Source organism: Nesoenas mayeri (assembly GCF_963082525.1).
Source record: "Nesoenas mayeri genome assembly, chromosome: 1".
In the NCBI taxonomy this organism is placed as follows: domain Eukaryota; kingdom Metazoa; phylum Chordata; class Aves; order Columbiformes; family Columbidae; genus Nesoenas; species Nesoenas mayeri.
Genome location: NC_137541.1, coordinates 122,450,434 through 122,471,514, shown reverse-complemented (window position 1 = coordinate 122,471,514; position 21,081 = coordinate 122,450,434). Strand labels below are relative to the sequence as shown.

The following is a 21,081-nucleotide window of genomic DNA, read 5'->3' as shown; positions in this document are numbered from 1 at the left end:
AAAAAGATATTTCTATGTCCTGTAAAGTTCACTAAAAATTGTCCTTCTTTTAAGTTCTGACTTTTGTCTCAGGTGGTCTTCAACCTCAGAAATGGCCCTTACCCTCTGGCATTTTTCACAGGGAATGCAGGCACTCACTAGAATTCAGACAGTCTGAGAACCATTATAACCATAAGGTAAATGAATCAAAAGCTGTTGCTGGAGTTGGTTTTGGACTTCAGCATGTTTTTTCTAGATCTCTGTAAGACAGCACTATCTAATTTTGTTCCCATTACTGTCTTCCATATATTTCTTTTGAATCAGGACATCTTAGAAAATACAGCTCAGTATTTCTGTAATTCCTTTAGCTCGAGTGAGTCATGGATCTGTAAGCATGAACATTCTCAAATATTGATTACTGAAACCAGAAACACTACAATCTAGCAATTTTTCTTTTCATTCTGGTCTTAATACAAGAAGGCTGATACAATTTCAATTCCCTTCGGTACACGGAACGCATGTTTTGATATGTCTAACTGCAAGCCTTGTATATGAGTTTGCATAGGTAACAGCCCTGCAATCTACTTTTGGACAGGCTACACATACAACTGATCTGATTGAACCAAGGCAAAATACGATACACTCACTGAGCCAGAGTACAGAAAAACAAATGTACAGCCCAAACCCATCAGAATTGTCTCAGAATGGAGAATACACTTCTTTTTTCCTTCATAGCCTATGGATCTCATCAGGCCGATCCTTATCTCAGTAGAATGTAGAAAGAGAAGAGGTACCAGACTGATCACAACAGCTGCTGTGATTCAGAAACCCTTGGTGAGAAGTCAGACCCAGGGACCTTCCAGCTCACTTACAAATGAAAGGAGCATAATCCCTTCTATGCTGCATCACGAATGACTTAGCGATAAAAGGAGCTGTGCATTCCTACTGAGGGGAGAGTCTGATCTCTTCTCCTGACATGCATAAAACCTCCTCCACTATGAGGCTGATTTGCCTCTGACAAAGTGAAATTATTTACAAGGAAGCTTTTACACACATTTGAGTCGGGAAGATATGCATGTTGCTTCAGTATGTATTGTATCTCCATTTCCTTTTTAAAATGTAGAATCTTATTAAATATTAACTATTATACCAACTGAAGAATTGATTTGAAACAGTAGTATGCCCACAGGATGATTTTGTTTCTTACCCTTCTAGCAGACTCATATTCAAAAACTAAAGCTTATTTGTTGTCTGCAAACTACGAACATGCCTAGATAATTGCATATGCAAATCTGGAACTTGCATACACAAATATTTTTTATGTGCACAGCTGCTGGGTTCAGCAGAGATATTTTTGAGGAACAATTCAACCACAATTTTCAAAAAATAATACAAACTAAATAAGAAGCTTTACCCCAAGAACAGTATTTGTTTTAAAGTCTGTCCTCAAATCCAAAAAATGTAGGTTAGATTTTTCCATTAAATGCATGCAGCATCATGATGCAACTCATACAAACGAAGGCTTAAGAAGAAAACGCGCAGGCAAGACATGAGTTTTCTAAGCAATTTTAGTTGAAGTTTCAAACTTTTCTTTTTTTTCCCCCACGTCAGTTAAGCAATCCCGAGCTGCAAGTCTCATTCTCTAGTGGGTGTTTGAATCCTGCTGCTCTCTTCTCCTGGGACGATTCCACTTAAGCAACAGCCAGAACTTCTGCCAAGCGTGCAGGAGGAGTGCAAGAAACTAACCACAAACCTCAATTTCCATCAGGGCATTTCGATAAAAATATGAAAATGCCCCATTCAGGATAGTGACTGAGGTTAACAATTGCCTCTGGTAGCAGGCAGCACATGTGCTGCGGAAGCATCTATACTTGTGGATCTGCTCCACCCTCACTTCGCTTCACCCCCTAGACAAAACAGCCTGCCCTTGCTGACCAAACAAAACAACCTCCTGTGTGAAAGGATATTCCCCTGGAAATATCAAACCATTAATCTCCTCCTTGTATTTAATTCTTAAAAAAAAAAAGAAAAAGAGGAAAGGGTTGCTGTCTATGAGAATGGGTGCTCTTAAGCTATATAACAGCATGAGGTACAGTGAACTCCACAAAGCAGCAACCAGGTGTCCTCTTTCCAGCATTTATTCATTTTTGCAGGGTGACTGAACCTGACAAGTTAGATCAATGACGTATTGGTTTCCAATGCTTTAAAATCCTCTTAACATCTGAAAGGCAAGAGTAGCAAGAAATGATGCGCAGGGTATAAGCTGCCCACCTTTTACCAGCATCCCTTCTGTCAGCTTTTGGGTATGATCCAAGTCATCCCTGGGCAGATACTTTAGAAATGCGATGCAAGTCATATCCTAGATCAGCTGGACACGCGTGAAATATAAGGCTTTGGGAAGGCATAAGTAAAACCACTCATATGACAGCTTTGGCTTAAAACACACCCATTGTTCCACACACATTGGATAATGATGCGTTTCATGGGGCTAGTGATGAACGCCTACACTAAACTGTCAACCTGGCCTTCTGCAAATGCCAATGTTAGTTCACTTACTTCTGGGCTCACGAGGTCCGTCCACTGTTATCTTGATGGCTCTGTGGTATGTGGCTACTTGTGGTGGATTTGTGAAGACCGTGATAGTCAGCGTGAAGCTTTTCCCTGCAAGAGGAAAAAATGTTACTGAGCATATGTGTTGAGAAAAGGCAGACTCCTCATTTCAAATAGCACTTGAACACACCAAATGGCACTAAAACACTTTAGCTGTCTGTATCTGAAGATAGATATTTGCCCAGGTAGCTGAGTATATAACCTCACAACTACCTGGTGCTGGATGCATTCCCTCTGTGGCAACTGCTCAAAGCTTTTGGAAAAAAAAAATTAATTTATATTTAAATGATCTACACTTTGTTTGTAAAAAAAGGAGGTTGCCCCTAACAGGTAGAGTTTATCTGATATACATGACTGCTGGTACGTTATCTGTACTTTCTAAAGGGTGTTAATTCAGAGAACCTTAGAAATTGTGGCTGTCTCTTCCAAAACTGCCACGGGAATCTGATTAACAGCGCTTGTTAAAATTAAAGAGAACTGGGTGCTCAGATCCCCCAGGCAGACTGTAAAATCCCACGCTTTGTGGTTGAAGCTAGCATTAGATCAATTCCATATTGTGCACCAGAACCCTTTAAAAATTATCTACTACTGCAACATCAAGAAACATGGGAATCACAGGATCACACAGAATCACAGAACGTTAGGGGTTGGAAGGGATCACAAAAGATCATTTAGTCCAATCCCCCTGCTGGAGCAGGAACATCCAGCTGAGGTTACACAGGAAGGCGTCCAGGTGGGTTTTGAATGTCTCCAGAGAATGAGACTCCACAACCCCCCTGGGCAGCCTGAATGGAAAAAATAAAAAAATCCCTACAGCTTGTCCACAGGTAATTAAAACATTTTATGAAGACATAGCAGTGCATTATGATTAGTTTCTCTATTATTCAGTGAGAAAACTGTGAAGGCCTTTTCAAAATTTATATGTGCATGTCATGGCTCTAAGTTGGGAAAAGATTCTGTTTTTGTGGCTGCTGTGGAGTGTTTTGTATCCCCTTGTGGCTGCAATGCCCTCAGATGCTGCTACCCCTGGATTTGCTTTTGGCCAATGGCAACATTTACTTCAGGCATTTTTTAAATAACAAAAGTAATATCGTGCATCTTTGATAAGAACTCACATACGCAATCATTATGGCTTTGGCCTGGATAACAATAAAAACATTGTCTGTCAGCAGGTTTAGCATAGTTATCTCAGCATCATGGAGGACTCATATACTGACAGGAATCTTCATTATCAGTAAGAGACATCAAGGGACATCACCCCTAGTTAGATAACTAGAAACTGTTATAAATAATGAAGGTACTTCTCCTTTGGGCACATACTCTGTGAGTTTTCTCCGACTGCTTTATTTTACCACTTGGCTGCAGCCCTCCTGAGTGCTGAGCTTTTTCCCTTCTAAGACTTCACATTTTTATTGTTTGCTTAATTTATCTATATAAATAAATATAAATATGAACATAAATGTTAATGTAAATATAAATACCTGCCTCTAGCAGTAATATTCCAAACCCCTCATGCACATTCACTTGCAATTCAATACTTCTCTTAATGCAGTTCTTACTTTGGTGCTAATGGTCTGCATCAACATCACGGTGAGCACACACGTAGCTGTTACTGGAAACTGTCCTCATCACATCCCTGTGAATTAGGGAGGTATTCTCCTCACTCTACAGATGAGGAACCTTGAGGAGATAAAGTGTCTTGGCCACAATCTCACAGGAAGCCTGCTGCCAGTGATGCTAACTTCTTCAGCTGCTGCAACTAAATCCAACTATAATCCTGAATCACAGCCTTGACAAAACAGAAGCTGAAACACGAGCCTCACAAATCCCAGGCCAGTGTCTTCCCACCTCCACATCCTCACTAGAAACCAGTCCCTGAGACTGAAAGAATTACAACAGAAGCAAGAATCATTTCAGATCCCTGTCTCAGGGCCTTTGGTGCTCCACTCTTGGGTCCTACATCTACCCAGACCAAGGATGGCTGTGTTCATAACATTCTTTAAATACCAAATTAGATTATAAAGCTTTACAGTTTTATTACTCTTTCTCTGACAGCACAACAGATCTTTCTATGAGGCATCAGTAATAAAGTTCAACAAACCTCCTTCAAAAAAACTTTATCACTCATAACATTAGACTTAACAAATATCAGAGGCATCTGGGGATCTTCCTTCTTTCCAAAAATGGTTTCCCTGTATCATTATGTACACCACCTAGATCACTAAGACTGAAAGAGACTTTGAAAATATACTTTATTCTCTTTACTTCCTGTTTATTTCTTCTTTGTTTTGTTTGACAACTGCTGATGCATTAGGTAAGGTGCTCCTCCTGTTCTGCTATAATACAAAGTCAATTTATTTCTTTAGAAGGCTCTTGTGGATTTTTCAGATAGAAAAGAAATGCAGAAAAAATTTATAACAACAGTTAAATGTAATAAAATGTGGCCACATTGCCTGTATACAAGACCAGAATAAAGAAGAGGGACCTGAAGCTACTTTTGAAATTTCCTACAGAACTGAGTAGATCTCAGAACCTGTATAAGGTTGTGACACAAGCTGGCAAAAGCAGGAAGATACTTAGCTTACTTCTTGTTGAAAGAAGACTATTCATTAACCACATACTGGTTAACCACAGGACTATATAACCATAAACCTATGTGTCACTCATTGCTGCTTACTAATAATTCCGTCTGTGTTTTTTCTCTGGTTATTCTGTTTCATCTGCATTTATCTTTATTAAGTGGTTTTATCACTTTTATTCATAGCTTCTGCATTATTCATCATTTATATGTCTGGTTGAGAAAGGTATATTTAGATTGGAGTTATTGTTAGTGAAATCTGGGTTTATGGATATACCTGTTCTGGGATGATGGCAGGACTACAAACGTCTCCTCCTTGCTTTTATGTATTATGATACAGCCATGATACAGACTTTTATTTTCAACATACACTTGTATAATACACTTACAAGTGCATGCACACACATACACACACATACATGCGTAACATGCAGCAGACTAAACCAGTGGAAATAATACCAGATTAGGCAGTGGAGGCTGTATTGAGGCTCCCTAGCACTGGAGTTTATATTAAATGCCATGACTTCTAATACCTGAGTAAGTGGACCTCCTAACTGTTGGTGGAAGACCTACACTGAGCACTTAAGTGTCTCCACCCAACTCAGGAAGGGGTGGGTGCCACCAAAACTGAATCAGAGAGCATAAGTGGTGGACTGACCTCTCCAGTGACCGTAAATGGGGTTCAAACACTCCAAGAAGGCATTCTGAAACATTGGCCTGGTTTGGATGCCTCCAGTAGTCATGATGACAATTTGATGACATTCTAGTCGTCACAGTGAGCCGGCACGTAGCCCTCCATTAGCTAACATCAAAATCTGAGACCTGCTGGGTTAAACAGTTCCATAAATCTACAGAAAACAATATACAAATTACCCTGGGTGTATGGGGTATGCGTCAGTACACTGAGCCAATTGCTACTGCATCTTCATGTGAGTCTTTGCTGATGGTGGAAGCGCTGAGGGGTGATGTCAATGTCAAGCTGTGCCTCACTGGGGTGCAAGAGGCACTTCAGAGACTCTCACTGTAACTATTCCTGGCAGTTCCTAATATTAGGCACATAGCATCTCATGAGCACAACGATTAAATTCTCCAGACGTAGGACAGGGCTCTGCCTTTGGAAATCCTTCCCACAGACATCAAGCACACCCTCATATGTGTAAGTGCAGAGTGCAGGACTCACTGCTTCCATCAAGTCTTTCCTCACAATTAGGGTAGGAAAAATTGCTTGGTAATGTTTATTTTTGCAAAAGCATTAAGGTCAGAACATTTCTAGAAAAAAATAATGGAAACAGTAGAATTTCTGGCCAAAATACAATACTGACTTTTGAAATTATACCTAGAGACTCTGTTGATGGGTTTGCTAGAGACTGTACTATCAAAAGTGCCCTCAAGAGTCACTGCTGTTTTGACAGATAAAGTCAGATGAATTAAACCAGTTGTTCCCAGCTCGTGACTTTACAGGATTCCTCATGAGATCCCCTGATGTTCTACAAAGCTGCAGGAACTTAAGGAGAAGCTCAAAGCATAATATTGTCCACACAGCAATAATGTTCCTGGACCAGCAAGAGGTGAAGATCAGCCCCCAAGAACCAATCATCTGAAGGTGTGCCTGTGCTCCACACTGCAATACAGGAACTTGAAGTCTATATTCTGTCTACATCTCATCTGAGAGAGGCTGGAAGCAGAATGAGCAGTGAGCTCACTTCTAGCATGATGAGGGATTATTACAGTGGTCCCACAAAACAGCGCTGCAGGGCTGTAGAGGGAGCAATAGACTTGTAAGCTGCAGCCCCTGGGAATGTTTGGGAGGAACCAAGAGGGAAAAAATGAATCCCAAGTGACAACACAGTCACATGAAGCTCCTGCGTGCTGCTTTAGTCATCCCCAAGCAGTGTCACAACCAGACGGGTCCAGCGGTGAGAAAGCACACTTAAAATATAAGTGACTTCATGGACAGATGCAAAGGGGAATGAGAACAGACACTCTTTAGGGATGAGAGGCCACATCTTGAACCTATCTTTTAATTTTAATCCACCTCTTTCTCAGGCAAAAAGAGACGTTGATTCCATTGATGAAGGTTCATCCAAAGGAGGACAGAAAAAAACGAAGTTTCAGAAGTTTGTCCATGGTGGGTGGGGAGGAAAGTGAGACCAACAGATTATGGCATTACAGTTGCAATCTTTTGCTTTTGGGGTTTATTCTGATGATCACAGATGTGTCATTAGAGTAGGGGTTTTTTTTGTTTTGTTTGTTTGTTTGCTTTAAATTGTTACAGTAAATTATTAGATAAAAAGAAGAAAAAAAATGGGAAAAGGAGCCAAGAATGCTTGTGCTGACAAGAACAAAAGGTATAGATGGAAAAATATGAAATATAATACACAAATGCGATACAAATTATATTACAGGCATTTCTATTATATTAGTGAGAGACTTCCAGGATCTAGTAAGAAAGATTATGATACTTTTTTTTTTTTTTTTTAATCCAGCTTCTACTTTTTAATGCTTATGTGCTTACTTTTATTAAGCCATACTAAATGATCCATTTTATACATCTTTACAATTTCTCTCAGCATTTTCCTGTGGATCTGCCAAAGTGAAGATGTCTACTGTATTTTAAGAACATATCTGACTGTATCCCTGGGCAGGATGTAATACACATACGCTCGTGTATTCATTCTCAAGTGTGAACTGTTAAACAGCAGGACCATATTTTGCCATTCTTACCACTTAAGCTGCTGAATACTCCAAATGTAATCAATAGGATGACCCTTCATTAGTTAGCTGATGCTTATCATACAAGTGAAATATTTTTGTAGGTGTTCAAGTTGCATGTCCAATTGCAAAAAAACTGCACAAGTCCAAATTCTGTGCTCAGGTGGTGATTATTTTCTCCTGCCCCTAGAAACAGTTTTACAGTCAGAATATAATTTTGCCTGTTATGTTTGGCCCAGTGGCTGGTTCATCAGAAAAAGAGCTGTAGCTGAAAAAAGCAGCATAAAAAAAAAATAACATAATTTGTTTACCATCAGCACCACAGATACCACTGAATTTAAATATGAGAAAAAACTGTTATTCACCTCATCTGCTACCACGCTCTAGACGGTTTACAAATTCTGACTGCCACAGACCAGTGGTCCAAACAGAAAAATGTGAACATGGGGAAATGTCAGCAAATCAGGGTGATTACCCATAGAAATGCAAGAACTGCCCACGCAAATCAGTGTCACAGGCAATGGATCTGTTTTTGTGTTTATATGAATGTTCTGCGGGTGTAAGAGTGTGTGAAGTTGGAGATTTGGGAAATACACCCACTTGCCTCCTGCCAAACCAGCCTGGGTCAACATAAAGCTATGCTTTTGAACATTTCTCTCGAGTGTCTCACTCCAGGAAGTTCTTATATGTGTGTTTACATAGCATCTACTTACCCAGAATGAAATCTTCATCGCATTAAATCAATAGGTGTTTTGTTCTGAATTTATACAGGGCCAAGCTGTCATGCAAATGGCCAAAAGTGTCTCAGCTTCAAACTTGGACCCAGCTATGTACTACTGAATTTGTTTTGCAAGAAGTTGTAGAAAAGAAACTTGTTACTGCAGGACCATGGCTGGCTCTGGCTTCTCCCCTTCCCTTTCCTTCCCAGCTCCCTGCAGCACAACCAAGTGCCTAACTAAGTCCTGCACTTCACTCTCTGTTCCTCCCTACCCATTCTCCAAGGTTTTTTTTTCCAGCTAACGTGTCAAATGCTGTGGTGAAGAACAGCAGAATCACCTGCCTCTCCTGCCACAGCTCTGGGGACTCCTGGATCTAGAATGCTAGAAGAAGGCTGTGCCTGGGGTAGAATTTCAAGGAATTCTTTTGGTGAAGTGTACATGCATGCAACCTAAGGCAACACAGGAACTATATTAAGCAACCAAAATTATATAACTGAAATCAAGTAACATTAATAGAGAGGCTTTCAACCTAAACTGGCACTAAAATTGAATTTTACCTTAAAACCATTATGTGGGTGATAAGGACAGTCCCTGTCACTCTTCTAGAAATTATCCCTGACAATATTCTTATTTTATAAGTCAAAGACATAACCCTAAGCCTGCAAGATGTGGACATGAAATATTTAACAAAATAGATGCAGAAGCTGGTTCTATATGTGTTGTAACCTACAGCTGTTAAAATAAAAGTGACTCAGGCCCTCAGCAGCTATTCCAGCAGACACATGTTAGTGACAGACAGCAATGTTTTATGCATGTCCCTTGTCATCAAGTATGACAGGCATGCTACAGGACCTGTCCCTTGCACTGCAAAATGCCCACACAGGTAGCATGTTCTGAAGTCTCTTTTCCCTTGCTTTGCTGTGTTACAATGGCACCAACATTCAAATCCCTTTCCTTAGGAAAAAGGACATATCTTCTCTCCAGTGACCAATGACAGGACCCAAGGGAATGGCACGAAGATGTGCCAGGAAAGATTTATGTTGGACATTAAGAAAAGGTTCTTCCCCCAGAGGGTGGTGGAGCACTGGAACAGGCTCCCCAGGGAGGTCTCACGATCCCAGGCCTGACAGTGTTCAAGAAGAGACTGGACAACACCCTCAGACACATGGTGTGAACCGTGGGGTTGTCCTGTGCAGGGACAGGAGTTGGACTCAATGATCCTTGTGTGTCCCTTCCAACTCAGGACATTCCATGATGCTACAATCTTCCTGCTGGCATAAACAAAAAATGCTAACACCCTGCACCCCAGAAACATGTCACCATCAATTCAAAAATCAAATCTTTGCCTGAACACTGCTTTTTTTTCCATTACTGTAGCAACTAACACCTGCAGTATTTGATTGGAAGCCCTCAGAAGAGTGATTCTCCACTGCATAAACAGGGATCACTCACATTTTCAAGGATTGCAAGAGTGGGATTCAGCTCATTAAAACAGCCACAAATTTTCTTTTTTCTTTTATTTTTTTTGGTGAAGGGGGCAGTTGTTTACATTGCAGTTTGACAAGAGTTTGTGTGCAGCCAGTTTCACTTCTGCACTGATGAGTGGTTTCACTTCCCAGTTCCATGTGTTGTCATGATGATACCATCCATTGCCTCCTCCAGCCTTGCAGGGGCCTCTGTGCTAATTCCTTCCCTGACAACCCAATGGTGTGTGTAAAAGTTTGCCTGTGAGGCATCTGATGCCTTCTCTACTTAAGAAGGACCTGAGTCCTTCTCTACTTAAGAAACTTGGATCTAAAATGCACTTCTGTTCAGAGAAAAATTGGCAGTTCAGTAGTAGGACATACCAGGTGTGGATACTAAATGGTCATGGCCATTTGTCAGGAAGGGAGCTGCAGCAGAAAGCAGATAGGGAAATAACTCTGAGCTTATGGGAAAGGATATAAATGTGCTAACTGAGAAGAGGCATAGGGTCAAGAGATTTAGGAGTGGAGTGGCAAGACAGAAGTCTCTGAAGACAGGGTGTCCTACAATAGTCAGCCTAGGGTGACACCCAGTAGTTAGCTGAGACATTAGTCACTTTCGTATGCGAGCATCAACAATCAACAATCCGCAAACACACAAAACCACCAGGAATCCCCCTACATGTTGCCTAATTTCAGAAGAAAGACTATTTCAAGCTGTGGTGGGAATTTGGCTGGCAGGAACATTATTTGTACTTCAGCATCCTTAGGTTTACATCCTACATAAATACCAGCTTTTAGGCTTTATAATGGAGGTGATATGTGCATGTGTGTGTGTGTGTGAGTGCGTGCACTAGAGTAACAAAAATGTTTGACAATATAAAAAAAAGTGGTTTTCCATCCTGTTCTGAAAGACAACCCATGTGACCTGTTTTAACTGAATTTTTGAGTTGGGATGCTTTCTTAGACAGAAAGCCTGCAGAAAGTTTGGAAAATGGATTATAGCATTAAAAGACTGGGATGGGGGGAAGACCTTTTAGTGGAAAAGCCAAGCAGCTTCTAACAAGTGGAGTTGCTGCAGTAACCACTATAAAATTCTTATGAACTTGGGTGGAGACGATAATTACAGCATAAGAAGAATGAGATGCTCTGGGTTGCCCAGCCTCTACAGCAGAGTGGCAGCACAAGATTACAGTTTGAGTCTTAAAATGCAATGCTTATTGTTAAAATATTTTTAAGACTTGCAATGTACATACGCAATTTATACAAATGTACACGTCACTGAAGTTTGAACAAAGAGTTTGACAGGGTGAAATGATTTTTCCCCAAAGGTCACTCTAATGGATATCTCTGGTGCTCCAATGAGTGGGCCACTCCAAAAACTGAACCTCTGCTTTCAAGCCATGACCTACTACATTTCAGGGAATTGAGATTTCTTTTTTTCCTTACCGCAGTATCGTTTTAGTTTTAAATGAAGTGCTTCTCCCTACCAGAGCTTGGGCTCTTTGTGAATAAGCATTCAGAAATGACTTAGCCTTCACAAAGTACATCCAGCTCTAGGGTGGAATGAAGAAATGATCATTCAGCAGACTGCTGTGTCACTGCTGAATGGTTCAGGGAAAGGGAAAAAGAGCAACAGGAGCACCAGTTGGAAAGGACAGTTCAAAACAAAATTAATTAAATGCAAAGCTACTACCTTCTCACAGAAAATGCCTTGAGATCTTTACGCCTAATAGTAGTCCTTAACCCAGGTATAATTTCAAACCATTAATAAGCTTTTTGAGGTAGAAATTATCACCCCTACTTGATAAGTGATGAAAGAGAGATGAAAAGGTTAAGGCCCAGATTCACAAAAGGATTTAGTTGCCTGAAGTGGGATTGAGGTTTGATTTAAACGTTTAAGTCCAAAATTACACCCCTTACCCCTCCCACTCCCCCACCCAGGTGATGTCTAGCAGCAGATGCAGTGGATATCTGAGGGGGCTTCCCCTGCTGAACAGCTCTGTGCCCTCGAGGCCACAAGCTTAGCCTCTGTGAAGGAAAACCTCAGCATAGTCAGCCTGGTCCTGACACACAGCCTGAGCCCTCCTCTGCCTCTCCCCTGGGGCAGCTTGGTCTGGGAGCTGCTGCTTGGGGCTCAGCTGCTGAGTCAGCCTCTTATGGTGGCCTCTTCTCCTGCTTTAAGCATGAGGGCACATCACCAGGGGAGTTCCCTGCTCTGTAGGGCGTCTCAGACATTCACTGCACACCCCACAGAAGTGCCTCCTGGCCAGATGGCTGTGGTGGGGTGGCAGAGTCCTCAAACCTGGTGGTTCCCTGGCTGGAGGCCCTTTGGGCGGAGAGGTCCTTCGGGCATAGGGGAGGCACACACCTGGCTCCTGGGGCTGGTGGCTGCAGTGTTTGAGGTGAGGGGAAGTGCCTCATTCCAGTGTCTTCTCCAAGGACTGCTTTTGTGTTTGAACCCATGATTTCTTCACCCCGCAAAACTCTGTTCTCATCCTTTGCCTAATTGTGAGAGTTGGGAAAACCTTGGTGTAATGGGTGTTGTGGGTTTTAGCAGGTCCCATTCTGAGGCATCTCCATTTCATGGTGTATTTACCTTTAAACCTAGACAAAGCCCCGTGAGACATGGATTTTGTCTCAGTCCCTCTCCCTTTTTCCAGTACTAGTTTCATTTGGAATCAGCCCCAACCTGGCTACCTGACCAGAGAGATGCTGGCATACTTTAGTGCTCTGGTATGAAGCTGGAGCTGGGAACAAAAATGCTCCTTGCCTTGTGGAGCGGTGAAGATGATGACCTCCCAGCATGGCTGAAGGAAGAGAGGTACAGAAAACAAGGAAGGTGTGGGTTCACTGGAAGAGCAATGAACTGCTCTGAATATGAAAGGCATGGAACACTCTTATGATCATCGGGGCCATTTTAGCAAGAGAGGGACTTCCTCCTGCCATGTCCTGAAGCAGGTGAATGCCAGAAGACAGCCTGACAAGTCACTTCTTCGGTGGCTAGCTGAGCACAGGAGTGTGCACTGGGACTGTTTACTGTGAGTTTGTTTTCTTAGAGGCAGGACTCCTCTATGCTGTCATTACACTAATGCAATGCGCATTGATTTCAGAGCTCCAAAGAGGCCTGGGGTCACTCGATGGATATCCATGCAGTCAGCGATGGGGGAGATAACACTGCCATTATGAACTTGGAACCTGCCAAGTTCCACCAGAGACAACCTTCAAATGTAGAGCAACCTCTGTGGCCACAGATATGGATGTGGCTTTGTTAGAGTTGTGGTGCATAAAGTCTAGCCTGTGGAAACTTTGTGCCCTTGCCAAAGTGTTTCCTTCAGTTCTTCCCTAAACTTCAGGGAACTGATGTGCATACACACTGCTCCAAGCACCGCCCTGCTGAAGAGCCCTTATGGCATCAAGACTTCAAAGCAGCTGCTTCCCTCCTACTCACCTTGGTCTCCTGAACCTCCTCCCTTTCCCCCATGCACTGCTCACTCCATCCCCTCACCACATCAGAAGTAGCTCCCCATCCCTGGAGAGAATGGTAGGAAAGGGTGAAAGAAATTAAGGACAGTCCCCAGCAGCACACTTTGAGGCCAAAACCTGCTCCTGTGATAAAAACTCACACAGGAATCCCAACCTCTGCTGAGAGGCAGCAGCTCTCAAAGTGTCAGGCAGGAAGAGCATCAGTAGAGGAAGGAGGAGACAGAGATTGATGCAGAACAGAGATGAAGGGAATAAGGTAATTTTGGAGAGGTTGAGAAAACTGTGTTGAAATAATATGATGGGAAAACCAGGAGAGAAGTAGGATGGGAGCAAAAGAGGTGGAGAGTCACACAGCACTAAAAAAAAACCGTCTTCTTTTACTGTTGCTAAAGGGTATTTAGAAGGGAACACAGACTGATTCACTGATGAGGGCTTATGCACATGACTATGCTGGAAAAGCCTCTCTTCACAGCAATTGTAAACCACTGACTTGCAGCATCCTCATTTCTGCTAATCCTGAGTGAGCTGACAAGAACTGCATGCCATAGGGTAGTCATCTGAAGTTCCCTAGCCAGTCCTGAAGCCGGTGTCCTAGATCATCCCAGAATTATTTTATTTTGATTACAAAATAGCAGCTGTTATCTGAGTTGTAATGCAGGTACATACATATACAGGTACACACAAAATTAAATATTTTTTTCACCAGAACTCAAGCAGCTTCTGAAGGAAAGCACACTAAAATAAAAAGCAAAATAAAAACAAAGACAAAAAAAAGGGCTGAAGAGCCAACAGGTCTCCTGAAACTATGTAACCTCTTCATCTAGAGAGGTACTTTGTTTTCCCTAAGCAGCATCCTGGTAAGGCAAATTCCTTTTATCATGGCAAGAAAAAAAAGCTCAGAGGACAGTGTCTGCCTCATCCTTGTCGTTAGCCTGAGTTTCAAAAATGTACAAGCAGAGCTCTGCAGAACCAAAAAATAGATTTATTGTTATTGGACTGAGGGCAGTGGTTCAGCACTTGGCATGGCCACTGTTTACAGCAGTAATGCTCCCGGAGACAGGAAGTTCTCCAAATCGCTTTGCCATTATTTTTCTCCTGTTGACACTTTCTGATCGAGATTTTTTTCACCCAGACGAAATTTTAAGTAACCCAGCAGAGAGTGTTTGGGAGCTGGCAAAATCATCCACAGTCATGCTCGGCCTCACAGACCACATGATGTTTTTCGAGTCAAACCCCCATGTGGAACTGCATCATACATATATTTTTTTACACAATCAGCGATTCATGCAAAGCTGGCTGCACGTAGCGAGTGTGTGCTGAAGACGACTCGGGTGGCACTGGTGTAATGAGAAAGTCTTTTCCCCTTCCCTCCTCCCGCTACTATGTCCCTGCCAAAGGCCGGCACTGAGGCAGCCATCGTCTTGAAAGAGACAGGTTTGCTCATCAATTTAGCACCAACCCCAGCTATTTGGTTTTAAACTAAAGGAGGGGAGATTCAGGCTAGATATGAGGAAGAGATTTTTTCCAATGAGGGTGGTGAAACATTGGCACAGGTTGCCCAGAGGGGTGGTAGATGCCCCATCCCTGGAGGCTGAATGGGGCTCGGAGCATCCTGATCTATTTGCAGATGTCCCTGCTCAGTGCAGGGGGTTGGACTAGATGAGCTTTGAAGGTCCCTTCTAACCCAAACTATTCTATGATTCTATGATTTGACTTGAAATACACATCGCCTCCTCTGCACCTTTGCACACTGAATTCTTCCATGGCTACTCAATTTCTACAGAAATTCTGATTAAAATTAATGACCCTAAGTCCCTTAAAAATAAAATTACCGCTTCTGGCTTTTGTCTTTCAGAGCAAAATTCACCATTCAGACCAGACTGGAGGAAGAAGAGTCCTGTGCAAAATACGGACCCTCCATCACACACTCGGAGTGATGACCAGCAGCGTGGCCCCTTCCTTCAGCTGCCGCCCACAGGCAGCAGGACAGACAGTGGCAGGACAGACAGCAGGAGAATGGGCAGTGGCAGCCCCAGGCGAGCAGCGTGGCAGATTTCCAGTTTTTCCACCCCACGGGCCATGCCAGCCTTGCCTGTAGCGAGCACGGTGGCAGGGCTGCAGGATGACTCAAAGGAGCTGCCTGTTTCTCTACAGCCAAACGCTCTCCCGCTGGCCATAGCATCCTGCTAGCTCCATATCCTTATCAATCCCAAGTATAAATATGCAGTTGTTTTTAAACTCTGTCAATTGGCCCTTTTTTTCAGTTTTGATTGCTGTTGGATTTCTTCTATTTTTGTCCTGTCTGGCAAGCATGGTTCATTGTTACTCCAGTATCTGATACCACGTCACCCTGAAGCATTCCAATGGTTTGGACCAAGACCCAGCCGGCTGCTTACTACTGATTTTATGATCCTGTTGAATAGCATCCTCCTCTGTTTTGCACATACTTCTATAATTTTGAATGTGTTCAAGTAAAAATAAAACAATTTTTAACAAAGTGCTTAAATAAAGCAACCACATGCTGAAGCTGCACAGAAGGAGCAAAATTCCGAATTCAGAAGACAAATAAAAATAACTAGACTCAGAACCCAGGCTAATAATTTCTGGGTTTTAAGTATTTTTGAGATTCCAGCTCAAACTGAGTTTTCTTCCCCAAAATTATATCCAGAAGGAAGAGTCCTGATGGCAGAAACTTCTGATTATGCTTCGTAATACCTCCCTCTCCTGTTCTCCTGCCATCTACTCCTGTGAAAAGGAGTACTTCTTTGGCTCTGTGAAAACTGAAAACTATTGCAAAGTTTATTCACGCATCTAATCCTAATAGTTGGTAGGAAACATATACATAGGCTTGATTTTCAGTCCTTTCTAAGATGCAGTTTCCAAACAGACCTTGCTGGAAAGCTATCACAAAGCTCCAGCTCCAGATCTCGGCTTTAGATTGAGATCTTCTGCAGCAAGCCAAGACACTTCCCTATGAGCTACTATTATGACAACCTATTAATACTTTTTTCACCTTGAAAACATGTTTATTTGTTGTTTTTTATTTTGTTTTGTTTTGCTTTTTTTAATGTTACATTCTACAAAGAAGATAGTTACTGGGATTAATGATTCCATGAGGAAAATATGTAATGCTTACTGAGCCACAGAAGTTTCCCTCTCCAAAATAACTATTTATTTTTAATTTTATCCAATGAGCTTCTATGGTGTCAGGCTTTTTGCATCAGATTTATTTCATCATAGTAACCTAAACCGGTTCATTACACATTAAGAAAACAGAGTACTTTGCAGTAGTAGCATTTTGAAGTTAGAAGTGTTTTTGAATGGAAGGAGGAAAATAAAGATTGATTTTTTTTTAACCAAGTAATCAGGCAAAGGGGGCTGAGATTGGCTGAAGTTTTAAAGTACATTTTTCTTTCAGAAATTACTTACTCGGGCTTACAAGCCAGACAGGCAGGTTTTCCCAGTAGCATTCTCAAACTAGGGTGAGGAATAGTAACTCTGGAGACCAGCCAATTCCAATGTAAATCTGTTTTGTTCACAAAAGTGAGCCAAATTGCTTTTATACAACATCTCGATGTTTCAGGTAACCTGCAATATTCTCAGTTCCCATTCTGGGTGTCAAGAAAATCAAGTGGGTGTTTTTTTGTTTTGTTTTGTTTTGTTTTTTTTATACTGAAAAACAGACACAGACAGAGCAAAGGGGGCAAGCACTTGCTGTTAGATATGAAACGAACACTGTAATGCAGTTCAGTTCTTCAAGCTTTGGCCAATATTTGGTTGGTGTGTCTGCTCTGACAGACAGGTGGGATCAGACCCCCAAACAGAGGGAACTGCCATAACTCTCTGACAGTCAGCGCCAAGCTGCTTATTCACTGAGATCAAAATGTGGACAATAGCCTTATGTCTGAAACAGCCATCAGGCTGTCTTGCCAGATTTCATTTAAAGCCCACAGCAGAAAATTTAAACTATTTATTAAGAATGCCAAGTATGACAATTTCATACTCTCTTAGAAGGGAGAGAGCAGCAGCTTACCATCGGTTTAGCAACGCATTTTATGGGGACGGTTACCCCTGGGTGATAACCAATGCACTGGGAACTGTCACCGGTCAAAGCCATTCTTTATACTCCAGCAGGGATTTTAAATCACCTGAGGTACACAAAGAGTGTCCACCCTGACCGTAACCGACGTGAACTTTCAATCCCTATTCACATAATACTCCTGGCATCACATTATCACTGGTGGCAACTGAGCTTATTCAAACTCAAATATTAAATAGCAAACAAAGTTTCAGTTAATTTTCCTCCAGCGAAGTATCAAAGGAAGCAATGCCCTTTGAAGCAGCTACCTTATGCTTTAGGCTTTATACAAATTCAACAGAACAGCACCTCAGAAATCCCATACCAAATGCAAACAATCCCCACCTTTGGAAAACAATCCCCTGTTCAAGGAGTAAACAAAAGCATACATTAGTCACTCGCTCCAGAGATGGGCAGCCGACAGAGGTGATGAGATTTAACCTCGAAGACTGACTAATAACATGCAGCATTCCCACATCACTCCATCGCTTAAAGAATCCCGAGCACCTGAATGTCACACAACATACAAGGTTTCTGTCTGTGCGTGAGTGACCAGCCACTACCACTTTCTTATGGCAAAGCAGCTCAGCGACGCTCCCCGCCAAGATTTTCTGTATGAATAGGGACTGTTCTCTCTCAGCTGTGGGATTTTGACCTTGAAGCTCACACGGTTCACTGTTATGATTTCCAGCTTCACTACCATGGCCAGGAACTGAACTACAGGTTTGTTTTTATTAGCTTCTCCGCCACTTTGCCAGCTATTCATTTGAATCTTCTAAACAGTCATCTCTGAATCATAATGCAAATTCCATTTACTGAAAAGGTGGAACCTTTAATATAACAAATGAACATGTTTAATGACTGATACTTTTAGACATTACAGCATCTCTTATGTTTTCAGTAAATGGATATAATTTTCTCTGCATTACCCTATTATTATTCTTTGCTAGCATTACGAAGCTACATTCTCAGCTGCGGGTGTTTTCCACCAAGTGCATTTTGAAGACAGCCCAAACAACATGATCTAAAAGACATCTCTCTCTGTATCCCCAGCTAAAAATGCTGCAGGATACAGAGGAATTGGGTTGGTATTTTATTCTTCAAATGTATTTACTGCTTACACTTGTGTTTCAACAGGGCTGTGTTCTTCCACAATTGCTGACTTTATTTATATTGGAAGAATATCTACAGATGCATTTCACTTCAAAGGCAAATAAAGGCTGTTGTGTATAATCAGGATAACTTCCTCAGTCTGAAGCCTGACCCGTCTTCCTTTTGGAGTAAAACATTTTGAGAGTAAGCAAGCAGAAGTGTGTCACCCTTGTAACTGTCCTGAAGCATGCTCAGAACTCTGCTCATGTTTGCAAGGGCCACAAATACAACTACACATCAGGAGATGTCTCAGGTGCTCACATGGGGAAAGAGGGAGGTGAAAATGGTGAGCAGGAATCAGCAAGTCCCAAATGCTTAACCTGGCTTAGAGAGACCATCAACGCATGTGTTGTTAAAAAAGGTAGTATACGAAAACCTACTGAAGTGCAGTAGACACTATAATTTTGATCTGTGAGAGCTACATCACTGAATTGTCCCTAAATAACACTGCTGTGTTTGGAACACTATAATGTTATTTTTCGATTTTACTTAAGGATATGAATGAAACAAAAGAAAAATATGTACATAAACAAGATCTGAAGTCACATGGACGATGCGACAGTTTTTCATTCTTGACCTTAAAAGAGAGACAGGCTGATCTTTTCACTGAGCTTTTTCCTGAGCAACAGCTCTGCAGCTTCTTCTGTGGGTTTGACTGACACCCCCCCGACACACGCAGAGGACTCTTCTCACAGCAATAAGGGCAGTAATGCAAGAGGAACGCTTAAAATAAGGTAGTAATAGAAAGGTAAACATGATTGCCTGGAATTTTATGCGGTTTAAGATCATAGAATGGGGCCAAAGAGCGAAGGTGTGAAGGGTCCTTCTTGTTGATTTTACGGGCTTTTGGATCAAGCTTTGTGCACCTGCCCACTCACATGCGACATGAGCCACATGTGTCAGATACTATTTGCAGCTTCCTAACAACATTTTTATATAGTTCTAGTCTAAGTCAGCTTTGATTCTTATTTGTTACTTACACTCACGAGGCCCTTTTATTTGCTATGTACTAGTAATTACAGAGGTACAGTAAGTTGGATATTAAGCCCATCTCTTCTGTTCTATCACACACACCTTGCAGGAGTATATTAACTAACAGGACTACTATGTATTGTTCTGTATGTATTTCAGAGAAAGAAAGGTCAGAAAAAGTGCCCTATGCCTTCACCAGGTCATGATGAAGCCAGAAAATATTTAGATCTTTGTTGGAATTACCTGTAATTTTCAGTTGACTCACTCTGTTACAGTGACCAGATTTTGCAGAGAATGCCTGGGAGCACCAAGATGGTTGCGAGCTTTTATACAAGCTGAAAATTCTCATTTTAACTTGAAAATATGAGATTTGAACGTGGCTAATAATGTGCTGTTCTAAATTTAACAGAATGGCTTCTAGAGTCAAAATGCAACTTGCTGTCTATGTAATTTTTTTTTTTCAAATTAGATTTCACCGTTTAAAAATCGAAGTGACATAGATGACAGGCTACAATAAAGCAAAAAAGCCCATATAGCTAATTCCGTGCCTTTGGAATTGGCCTGTGCCAGATCTTGAAACATTCCCTGCCACAGAAAACTCAATAGACGTCATCTTTAAATTCCCTCTTTGTAACCAGAACTTTACATAACTGGTGAATGTGACCAAAGTGTAGCTGAGAGCAAACACATACCTCTTCCACTTCTACCCACAAATCGGAGGTCATTGAACCTTGCTACTTGGTTTTTCATGGCAGCTGTGGCATTCCTGAGTTCTGCAGAGTAGTTTTCGTCGTTTCCAGCCATCACTGTTACCAGTGTCCCATCGGGCACGTCTCCCAAGGCCACCACCTAGGAAATCAAGGAGCAGAAGCTTCAGCTTCATTACGTGTCACTTAATTTGGGGTGCGGAAGATCAACAAGTAACATGATAAAATAGGGAAAAGCAGCAACAGCAAAAATCTATGTAGACTAGAAGCTGCTGGGGAAAAACAGGAGTTGCTTCCATTCCTAGTTTGCAGAGATACAGAAAAGTTTCTACATTAATGCACCACTAAAATACACAGCATATCGTGTATTGCCAACAAATAAATTCAAGTAACAGGAATCAGTTCGGGTCTGATTTACACCAGTAGCATTCCTTTTATGCTACAATAAAGTAAGCGTAATAATGGAAATGTAAAGTCAAGAGAAAACAAAACCAAGCCAATTGTCTCATGGATGCAGAGAGTCAGAGTCCACACAGCTGCACCAGTTCCCTATCTTTTCCTCCCACCGCTCCAAACAGAGCTGCCCCAGCATAAATTCATAATGAATCCATCAAAAAACAAGCCT

General features: G+C 41.8%; 1 protein-coding gene across 2 annotated transcripts in view; it reads right to left on the bottom strand.

Moving 5' to 3' along the window:
- RUNX1 (RUNX family transcription factor 1) overlaps window positions 1–21,081 on the bottom strand; it is a gene marked incomplete at its 3' end in the record, with an annotated part of 172,432 nt that overhangs the window by 46,725 nt on the left and 104,626 nt on the right. For both annotated transcript variants that reach the window (XM_080358854.1, XM_080358855.1), the window contains exons 3-4: window positions 20,442–20,598; window positions 2,536–2,640 (exon numbers count right to left, since the gene is read on the bottom strand). In XM_080358854.1, coding sequence (XP_080214980.1) covers window positions 2,536–2,640; window positions 20,442–20,598 — 262 coding nt within the window. The remainder of the gene's footprint in view (window positions 1–2,535; window positions 2,641–20,441; window positions 20,599–21,081) is intronic.